Source organism: Apaloderma vittatum, unplaced genomic scaffold, assembly GCF_000703405.1.
Source record: "Apaloderma vittatum isolate BGI_N311 unplaced genomic scaffold, ASM70340v1 scaffold16411, whole genome shotgun sequence".
Taxonomy (NCBI): Eukaryota; Metazoa; Chordata; class Aves; order Trogoniformes; family Trogonidae; genus Apaloderma; species Apaloderma vittatum.
In genome coordinates this window covers 24,532-35,786 of record NW_009697507.1, presented here as the reverse complement: position 1 = coordinate 35,786, position 11,255 = coordinate 24,532, and the positions used below count along the sequence as shown (strand labels likewise).

At 41.8% G+C, this 11,255-nt stretch overlaps 2 protein-coding genes across 2 annotated transcripts in view; both read right to left on the bottom strand.

Moving 5' to 3' along the window:
• Positions 1-596: 596 nt before the first annotated feature.
• On the bottom strand, positions 597-8,013 carry LOC104280111 (putative ubiquitin carboxyl-terminal hydrolase 50). Its single transcript, XM_009877667.1, has 7 exons — positions 7,895-8,013; positions 4,526-4,732; positions 3,926-4,121; positions 3,116-3,313; positions 2,502-2,644; positions 1,387-1,519; positions 597-767 (listed from the first exon to the last, which is right to left on the bottom strand). The coding sequence occupies exons 1-7, from the start codon at positions 8,011-8,013 to the stop codon at positions 597-599; spliced, it is 1,167 nt and encodes a 388-aa protein (XP_009875969.1).
• A 2,128-nt stretch (positions 8,014-10,141) lies between these two features.
• The window catches only part of TRPM7 (transient receptor potential cation channel, subfamily M, member 7), a gene marked incomplete at its 5' end in the record, with an annotated part of 24,764 nt that continues 23,650 nt past the window's right edge, over positions 10,142-11,255 (bottom strand). The window contains 2 exons of the mRNA XM_009877665.1: positions 10,142-10,272; positions 11,236-11,255. Of these exons, the coding sequence (XP_009875967.1) occupies positions 10,142-10,272; positions 11,236-11,255 (151 nt within the window). The remainder of the gene's footprint in view (positions 10,273-11,235) is intronic.

Here is an 11,255-nt window from a genome sequence, read left to right as displayed (position 1 = left end):
ATCTAAATCTTATATTCTGAGCTTTTATCTGTCTACGTGTGCGTGTCTTGCTGATGGAATTACGCCCGGGATCGATTGCCGTCCAGAAGCTTACAAGCTGCAGACACATTTGCAGAGCTAGAGGGACACAAATGACAGTACTAGAACAACGACTTTTTCTCTTATGTTAACAGTCACTTCATCCCTGACCCTCTGCTGAAGCACAGACCCTCAGTGGCCTGGTGCTGTGCTTTCACCTTGGCATCGTGTGGCTGTTTCTGAAAGGCAGCTGAAACCAACAGGATATCCTTAACCGACAGAGAGACAGGAGGTTTCAGGTAAGTGCACCTAAATGCTCAACACCTGTGTCCTGAGGGATGGATGAGATTTGCATGGAAAGCAACCCTGAGAGCTTGTACGGGTGCAGCAGATGCACATTTCTGAACAGGCTCAGGAGCTGCAACTCTTCTCTTTAGAGATCACTTCCTGAAAGACCACAACAGATGATGGCTTATGCAAATGCTCTAGTTTATTGATGAACCAGCACTTGGCTAATGCTGCTAATGAATGCTAATTGCGGGCCTACTCTCTATTTGGTTTCCAGGGCTAGCAGATTTTTAGTGGATGCAGAGGTCTTTACGGTAGAAGAGGAGATAGGCTGTGTCAGTCTGCACCGAGGAATTTGGGATCTTGGTGATCTGCACGTCATTGAAGCTGTACCAGTTGTTGGTGATGGAGTGCTTGCAGAACGCCGTGTAGTGGCCACCATCCAGGAAACCATTGTGGTTCTGCAAGAAACGCCACAGCCTGTTAAAAGAGAAGGCTCGCTCTTTCTCCTTACAGGCAAAGCTAGGAATTGGTAATGATTTTGTTTGTCTGCACTTGGAAAAGACAGGAGAGAAGATTTCTAGCCCCCTTCAGCCTACAGCAAGGAATGTGAATTAAAATAAATGCTTTAAAACAGAGCAAGGAGGTAATAATTATGCTTCTCTCTTTTGCAATATTCCATGTGTAGCCCTGCTGTTAGCTCTATACGGATCACTATAAGCTGGCCCTAGTTGCAGTGAGTGATGGATAGAAAAAGAGACTGTTTAGTCCTTATTTACCAACAAGATCCATGCAGGATCAGTTTATGCTGCGAAGGCTGAGGAGGCTTCCACCAGGCATCATGTGCCTAGAGTGCATGACTTTTAAAATTGGGATATGGGGGTAAGGAGAGAAGTGATAAATTCTCATCTTTGGTTACACACAGTTACTAGATTTGGCCATGGCAGGTAAAAAATAGAAAAGCGTGTGAAACATATATATTGGAAATGTAAATCATATATGCAAGTCCAAATTAACACAGGCTTCACCTGCTCCACGAGGCAGGGCACTACAGATAAAAGCAGGGAAGGCAAAGCTCACCACTACAGCACACAAGCTGTACTCTGCATCCAGGCAGGAAGGTGGGGAACTGTAGGGAGAGAGATCCAGGTTGCTGAGTGGATAGCAAATGTCAGTCGAGAGCTTCCTTCTGTGGTTGCCTTGCCATTCAAACCTGAAATAAAATTATGAACTACTTTCAGTAGTCTATTAGAAATGGCACAGGTGCCAAGAGCAGCCAGAAGTCAAATTTCTGCATCACTCTCACTGTGTCCTCAGCATTTTGGACTGTGCTGCCATTGTTGGCTCTTCTTTCATGCCAGGCTGCATCCCTCTCTCCTTTGTAACTTTCAGTCCAACCCTGTACTTTTAGATATTTATAATGTGGCCAAGGGCTGCAGCTGGGGAGGACGAGTTCTCTTGAGCATGTCAAGGAAAGCAGCTGCTTAGCAGGAAATTAAATAACTTCATATAACATAGTTCTGGGAACCCAAGAAGGGGTTGGACTAGATGATCTTTCGAGGTCTCTTCCAATTCCTAACATTCTGTGATTCTGTGAACCCAAATCATCCCAGAGTATTTGTCTTTACAGGTGGGAAAAGAATAAATTTAGCATCTGGCCAGCACCTGGGCAATGAATTCTGTTAATTAGGAGCCCTTACACTGACACATCTCTCTGTTTCGTAGACCTTAGACCCGATTTACTTAAGAGATAAACAAAAGTGCAGCATATCATTATTGCAGCTGCAGTAATGACACGCAGAGTGCTGGTTTGGTCCTGCACTTAGAACACAAGTCACAAGCTCTCCCACTTGCCACAGGAACTCGAATTCACAGGGGTGTCTGACCACAGGGCCTGCTGCTCTGACTGTGGTCAGTCACTCTGTTCCCTTTGGAGAAGAGATCCCAAAAGGACCGAGTGGAATTTGGTGGGCTGCAGTACAGAGAAGGCAGAACACCTTGACTGAGATTTCAGGAATGCAACTTGCAGGTCTGACACATGTGTCCCTGGAAGTGCCCATTGTGCTTCCAGCTTTCAAAAGTACTAAACCCAGTCATTTGCAGTGACGTTTTTCATTTTAGGTAAATAAAGTGACTGGCCTTCACGTCTCATAAATCCCAGGAAATGGCCATGTCTGACGCCATACAGACTGTACCTCTTTAGGTGAAAAATAATGATCTGCGGTGCCTTGGTTATGGTGGCCTTCACTACAGCATCATTTTTCTTTTCACACTGGGAACAGTGGATTTGGTTGTTCCAAGTCAGTGTGTCTTGCTGAAAGAAGCATTTGAGACAGTCCTGTCAAAAGAAAAATCATTTAAACAGATCTACACCTCTAAAGATCCTAGGCAAGGTAAGAAAAGAGTTTGCTATGTTTTGGAGCTCTCTTCCTAATTGAAGCGTGATGTAGCAAGGCTGACATTACACATACACTTGGGACACCAAGCAGCCAACACTGGCTTCCTTTTTCCCCCCAAATGAGAAGTGGTTGGATGACTGAAAGAAACCTGCACGGTCGCTATTGAACGATCTTAAGAGCCCTCACCCCGTGGCAGCTCAGGAGTGCTGCTCCCATAACCTGACCAGCCTCTCCAGTCCAGAGATAGTACAGAAACCCCACTTCTCTTAGGACTAGTTCAAAGTCTGCCCACTAGTGCCCAGAAAACCAAAGGAACTAAAACTGAATCTTTTTAACAACATCTATTAGTCTAAGCCACTTCTTCCCACACGAAGCTGACGCAGGCAGGACCGTATTGGAAGTCGTCGTACCTGCAGAGAGCACACACTCTGCGAAGGGATGGGCAGGGAAAGAACGGTGAAGCTCTCAGGTCTATGGATGGCGGTCTTGCATGCCAGACACGTGATGTCATAACGGAGTTGTCCCTCAAATAACTGTGTGATAATAGATGTTTCACTGACACTCCCTCTGCTCACCTTCGCATTGGTTATGCGTCTTTTTTTGCTGCACTATACAGAAGGAAAAAAAAGAATAACAAAATGTAAGTGAGCAGCTGCTTCAGAAGTGCCTTCACTGGGTTTCAATGGTCACTGCCCACTCCCTGTGCAGGCTGGTGGTTAGTCTTGTTACAGAACTTGGCTTTAAAACACTACTACTATACTTGATGTTTCCTACATGTAAAGTAAGCTAAATTCCTTTTCTTAGAAAAATTAAACAAAAATACAATATTCTGGAAATAAAGACAGGAATTATTTAACTGCTCGACAAGCACTTTTATCAGTGAATCTGAAAAAGAGAAAGGCAGACATGGGAGCATGACACAGATTTCAGGCAGATGAAAAAAGGGAGGAATGTAAAAAGTGGAAGGAGCAAGGAGAAGAAGTGAGGATAGTGGAGCTACAGAGAGCAATGGCATTTAGATAGGGGCTCCAATTTGATGGAAGCACTAGACAAGCAGCAAATTAATTATTGTGTGTACATGGGTATGAAGCAAAGGAAGAAAATTATGATTTTTAGCAGCCACATCCTGTGGTGCAGGAGGACAGGCAGTGGAATGCTAAATCATGAGATGCAAAGAGTAAACAGCCACAGTCCCCAAAACAGCACAGTCAAGCTCTTGCCTTCTTGAGCGCATCGTGGAGTTCGTTCAGCACGCAGATCAGAAACTCATGCGCATCCTGCTGAGTGCTGTTACTAAATGTTGGGTACCGCTTCTCAAGGACTGACTGAAAAACCTCTGGGGAAACAGAGTCAGACTCTTCAAGCCACATGTTGGACATCAAGCAGCCAAACGCAGCCGCAGACTCACCATTTTCCCTTGGAAAAAATAAACATAAGTTTCAGGTGAAGTGTGAAAAGATGGTGGCTCTACCTACAAATAGGAACATAATACATCAACTTAGAAAACATACACAGGTACAGAACAGTTCTAAGCCTGTTGTTTGGTTTGAGGGACTGCAGATACTAGAAAATAACAAGAATCATCATCAAGACAGCAATGACAGTAACTGGTATTACCATCAAAATGAAAAAAAAAAAAAAAGTATAATGATGAAGTTACCCAGCGAGGAAACAACTCAGGGTCTCAGAGAAAGGAGAAGGAAACCAGCTTGTGGCCAATTTGACTGTAAGTGCCTGGGTGGGGTTCTCATGGCAACACGTATCCTTTGGAAGGACAACAGCAAAGCCAAAATAAAAGTAGCGTGAATATATCAACTTACTCGCGCAGGGCTGCTTTGTACTTTCCTGAGAGGAAATACTCGACAAGCGGTGGCACGCTGCAGAGGCACTGCAAAATTGCGTTCATGTAGCATGTCTTGCCCAGGTTCCTCAGCCCAGTGAGCCCTGGGTACTGGCCATTCATCTCCTCCATTGCTTCCTTGCAGCAATGCTTCACTTTTCCCAAGAAAATGGAGTCATACTTCCACCTAACAGGAAAAAAAAAACCACAATGGTGGAAATGTAAAATGCTGTGGTGCTTCTCGTATTATGTTTTTTAGAAACCGGTACTGTCCTGAGGAGACCTTTCCTGCTGTTTCAGGATCTTCTTTGTAAGCTACATTCACATCAAGCTAACACAGCAGTAAACACCCTCTGTCCCCCACACTCTCTTCCCAAGACAGTAAAATATATAATTTAGAGATATTAAGAGTTATTCCAAAAATTTCCACTCAGTCTTCAACTCCATACACAACTACTCAAAAACTACAACCAGCTGTAAATGGCTCTCTTAAGCATTTCTCCCTACAGAACACATATTTCATTTTCTCAGTGGTCTGGTACTTATATAACGGGTTGCTTGCCGTATAGATTTTGCCACGTTAAGAAAATTTTAGCAGGTTTGGTTTCTTGCTGCACAAGTCTGTCCTGGACCAAACTGTCTCCATCTCCAGTTAGGCAGAAGAGAGTTCTAGACACAGGCTCTGCACAACCCAGACGTGCTCAAAAGTGTGGCAATTCTTGAATTTTTGAAGGCTGCTTCTTTATCCTGATGCAGGAGGAGAGAAAATTCTGAAGCCTCAACAATCTTGGTAGACCAAGAAAAGCCATTTCCTTCCCTTCAGCTGCACAACACACAACCACGTGCCCATTTCTGGAGATCTCCCAGGCTAAGAACCATTTTCTATCATCTAATTGCTAAAAATTCAACTATGAAACTATTTCCTTTTGAATATCAGTAACAGCAGAGTAATCATTGCCAAAAAGCTCTACCTACAGACCAGGCTCCTATGAAAAAATTTCCTCTTTTACAGCCATCTCTGAGAAACGCCAGCTCAGCGGAGCAAATGTGTTGGGACCGTTGGGTAACTAAGCCAGCTGGGAAGCCACCAGCACCCTCGCAGGGAGCCTGTGCTTGCCCCAGCTCAAGGAGAAGGACTCTTGGCCTCTTTTCTTCACACCTCACCTCTTCCATCCAGTTCCACAACACAACTAGCCCAGTCCCACCTGTCCTGTCCTGTCCCCCGGCTGCCCTTGCTCCATCGCTTTGTGACGCCGTTCTGTTCCACTGGTTCTCACCCAGGGTTCTGCTGGTTCTCGCCTGGCCTAACCCTCCTCTTCATCTCCTTCCTACGTGCCACCCAAAACAACCCTGGGAAGAGCCAGGCACACCCCGTGTCATGGACCAAAAAGAGTTTCAGCCTCACCCACGTTTACTGACGTTTGCTCATACCTGTATTAGTGTTCGCTACTGCCACGCTCTGACAGATGGGCAGCAACGGCCAAGGGTACTGACCATAAAATGATGGAACTAGCTCAAAGCATATTGGTGTTTAGAACATCTTCCTGAGGAAAAAAGGGTAAAGGCAGAGAAGTGTCTTTTAATCAGGTAATGAGACAGAGTAGTTGATCTCTGAATTTCACACACCACTGGAGAGCAGTGCGTCTTCCCTATTTAACATAGAATTTGGGATGTATCAAGTGTCCACAGAAGAGGCCCAGAAAGCCATTAAAAAAAACCCCAAACAAACAAAGAAAAAAAAGAAAACCCTGACTATTTTCCTTGTTGAGCTTTGAGCAGAGGATCTCCCAGTGCTGTTCGGACACGTGGCCTCCTGTCACTGCTATTACCCTCCCAAAGCGCCTATCTGCAAACGGAGATACAAAAGCAATGATCCCCCATCCCCGCTACTATTCAGAATCTGATCTAGATTTTTGTAAATGGAACTGTAATATTGTACTTTCTCTTAGTACTGAGATCAGCAGCGCCAACATTGATCATTTGAGAAGGCAAAAGCATATGCTCATTCCTACTGTTTGTGGAATCTGAACCAAGACCTTGATTTAGTATTTTAACATAACGCAATACACAAATCCAAATTAGTGCTGCCCCTACTGCAAGCTCAGAGGCTGAAAATTATTTTACCACTCTTCTCACCCCCAAATGGATTACTTGCATGGAAAAGTATTAACCGAAAGAAGAAAGATGAAATTATTAAAAGCATTTTCAGAAGCATTGTTGTACTTCAAAGATGCTTGGGTTTTTTTTCCAACTGATCTTTTAGGAATATGCAACATGAACTCCTACTACCAAGCTTCCCACTGTACTCCTCTCCCCTGCTCCAAATTCCTGCAGCATTTAAGCGTTATGACATTAAGTGAGATGCAACCATGAAGAATTAAAGTGCAGGAAATCACTGCCACAGGCTGAAAACCAAATCCCTCCTTTTCTGAATCACACGGTTGTGGAGCAGCAGCGAGGAATCCAGCTCCCCAGGAGACTCACCTTTGCATATTTTGCCACAATGAATTTGGGATTGGTTTTCACTTTTCAGCACCTAACTACTACAAGTGGTCAACAATGCTGAATTTGCTGGATTAATTAAAAGATTAAACGAGCACATGTGTGTGTTTGAGGTTTTCGCATATAGAAATACTGACGCTGGAGGAAATTAAAGGGCATTTTAAAACAGAAGTTACGTAAGCAACCAACATTAACGTAAAAGCACATAAAATTCACTTTAATCTGTTACTCGATGGTTTTTCTTCTGAAAATATCCTGAGGATAGTTCTGATTCCCTGCTGCTATCTGACAAGGAAAATAACATAGCTTACCTATTCCCCTATATAAGAGACATTCTTTAAATACTCTCTTACTAGGAAAGTCACTGAAGCATTTTATATTTTCACTAAAAGTAATTAGAGAAGGTTTGAATTATATTCCCATGTTTAAAAATTAGGTTCTAACAAGATGCTGATACATTGTTTTTGAATATTTAACAGAAGCTCCAGTGCTGTTTCTGTTTCCCTCCTCTTAAGTAATCTAAGGGAAATTTAAATGCTAAAGGATCAGAACACTTCTCTATTCAAAAAGCACTTCAAGATGGATAAAGTTTCAGCAGAAGAGTGGTACTTATTTTCTCAATCAAATAAATTACATGGGATAATCTCCATGTTCCTACAGCCCAACATCAATAGGTCCTGGTCTTACCCTAACAGGCTACTTCAAACCAACTGGGGGTTTTTTTCTTTGCCACCACACTTTTCCAATGTCTTCCTCAAGGGATGCTCACATTTATGATTTCGTTTCTCATAGTATAAAGAAGATAATTTGTGAAAGCTGTTAATTCCTCCCCTCAACTTAGACATACGCTTCTCGTAATTTCTCACATAATTCTAGCCGTAAGCCTCCCAGAGGGTGCTTAGCACTCACGCCAGGCGGATGGGCTGACACATGTGCAGTGTTAATCACGCCGCGTCTTACACGCATTCCCCAGCCCTCTTTGTCCCTTTTGGCCTAGGAAAGGCTCCAGGCCCCCATCCCTACAACACTGAGCAAAGGGAACACGCCCCACCGTCACACACCCCCATCACACAAGTCACATCTTAGTTTTGTTAAGAACTGAGTGACAAGTAAAATTACTGAAGGCAGGTATCAGGGCTGCAAAGATTAAATTCGCGTTGTTGTGTATTTGTTAGGAAACAAAACGTTTCCCAACTTTTACTTAAAATTTCTCCAGAACAGTTTGCCTGTTTCACACACTGAACGTGGCCACATCTTTGCAACACCTGAGGCCCTTCTAGGAATCTTGCTCAGCGTGAAGAGCCAGCCCCACCTACCGAGTAACCGTCGCTGTCACTTGGCTTAGAATGTAGGACTGAAAGATCCAAGTGCATCTGGAGTAACTGCTCATCTCATGACCTCATAGTAACAGAAGGGGATGCAGTTTGTAATTCAAAACAAACATTGTAAAGGGCTTCGAGATGTCTCTGTCTCATTTACCCATTAACCTCATCATGTATTTTTGCCTATTACAAGAGTTTTCACTTTTTTTATCCCCCAGTTCCTGGTTGAGTCAAAGGCAGGCAACTGCTCTGATCCGGCACAGCAAATTCTACTTTTTGGCATAAAGAATTACTTAAATTCACGCAAATAACTGCTCAGACTAAGATGGACAGCAGAATTCTGTAAACAAGAATAAATTTATTTTAGATTCTTTAAAGATTTAATGATATACAAAATGTATACAGTATTATATCCTTATAACATTTTACCTTTCCCCATCAAACATAAAACACCATTGAAACAGCTATTGTGTTCGTGCCTTAGGTCTGTATCTATAAGATACACTACTGAATAAAAAAAAATTATAGAGCTATATACTGCCCTTTTAATTAAAAATTACAAATTAGTACCTATATAACAAACAAACAAACAAAAAGAAAAAAATAATCGCAGCATGAAACTTCAGTTGGACAACAGGTTTTTTCTTGCTGAATGCTCAACAATATTTGGGACAGTTAAGTTACATTTTATTGGCATGAAGGTGCATTGCAATCTCCCGTACTTTACATAATGCTAATCCAACCCTAGACTCTCTTAAATAAGTACCACAAATAACATAACATTAAAGATGTTTTCTACACAATTTTAAATACATTTAAAAGTTATGTGTACATTCGGTTTTGATATACTGGTTTTACAAGATCTTTGGAAGGCGTAACTTCTGAAGCAGTCACTACATACGAGGAAAAGCACTTCCAACTTGTGTTCTTACAAGGCAACTTATTTGGACCAGTACGTACTATTTCTTCTATTAAATATGATTATACCAGTCTCTATCATGGCTTTGTTACTATTTGACGGTGACTTGATAAAACTGAAATGTATAAAACAAGAGATTTCATTATGCACAATTAGGGCTCTATTCCACAGAAAAAAAAGAAAAGAAAAAAAAAAAAAAGCTTTACAGCCATGAAGCTGAATGCTGATTCAGGACACTCTCTATATTGGAACAGATCAAGTTCCTACCTTCAACCTCAGCCTACTGGCATCACATATATATCTCATCTGGCTCTGTCCTCTTCAAAAGGCCAGATTAAAAAGACATCTGGTGAGAAACATTAGTTGAACACTTCCGAAACCGCTCAAAGAATACTCTGGCATTACAGAGGTAGGTGCTTTCTCCTGTCTTCTGCTGATTGACAGCAAGACAGCTGCCAAACAGGCAAACGCTTCACCTTAAACATCAACTACCAAAATCCTTTTGGTTGAAGGCATATTGCACACCACAGGACTACAGAGAGAAGAAAATCCTCCACTAACCCAAAATAAAGTAAAAAATAATCCTTCTGCTAAAAAGCCCCGTTAAAAACACATCTTAAATACTTGTCATTATTCCACCTTTAAAACGATCAGCCACAAAGCTGTTCTCCGCAGATAGTTATCACCACAAGTTGTGAGGTCCTTACATTATGGACCAGCCAAAATTCCATTTGTAAGACAGCAATCCTTGTTTTGATATATCTTTCTGTTCATTATGCTGAAGGAAGAGTAAGTGACAACTTTGTGACATTCCATGAAGTTTGGGTGAAGCCACTGAGATTTGGTCACGTCATTAGAGCATCAGACGAATAGAATTAGCAGAATCAGATTCTTTGGTGCAGCTTCCAGGCTGAATTGTCAATTCAGGGGAATCATCCTGAGGAAATATGATCTTGTCAGGTGTGTAATCATTCCTTTTCAGATCTGTACAAACAAAACGAAGCCATATTGATTACTATTTCCTGAGCTGGTAGTCAATAGGGCATAAAAGTCTTTCAAAAAATCAGGTATACATATGTACTTAAAAAGAAGAGTTCATTAATATGCACCACAGCAAATAAAAATATGTTTTTCTCATACATTTAATTGGAAGCCTGTAGCTCTGCCTTTAAAAGTGATGGAAACCTCAGAAGGGTTACAGATATTACAAGCAAGTATTGAGCCAACTTTCCATGGAAACCGGATCCTTCAATGATCTGTTTGGATGTTAACAGGACTTACAAGTCAAATTTAAAATAAATGACCTCTCCACGTGGGGAACAACCTGGAAGAAAAGTGCGAAACAGGCAGGAATCCTGCAAGTTCTTTATGTTGTTCTGCTGGTGCCTAAAAGCCTGATAAACAAGTTCAAGGTTTGAGATGAGTGTAGTGTAGTCCAGGCAGCAAAACCATCTGGAATTGAAAGTTTTTAACAGAATGAATTGCTGCACACCTTGACATGTTTTAAGAAACAAACACCACAAATTAAAAAAAGAAAAAAACCCCAAACAACAGACCAAACCGCACACCTCTACAAGAGGGGAAACACTCAAATAAAAACCACAAGCACCATTTTATTTAAAAAGCCTCAAGGTTTGCAGTCATCTTGGCCTGCTTTTCCTACTATTTCTGGGAACCTTTTTTTTTTTAAACTGTACCTTCTCAAGTCTTGATCAATCTAGTCTACCTTCCCCAAACACTGTGCATATGGATATAGAATACAGAGGTTCTTGAATACTTCACCTGTGATTTTGTCTGAAAATGGCATGTCATTTTAAAAGTAATATTACATAACTGCTGTTTGTTACTTATTTCAGTTTCGCAGCACGACATCACTATTTCATTAACTACATGATACAATATCTCATGACGCAAATGTCTCCAAGGAAGAAACACAGCAGCTCTTACCAGGAAGTTTAAGTTTCCTG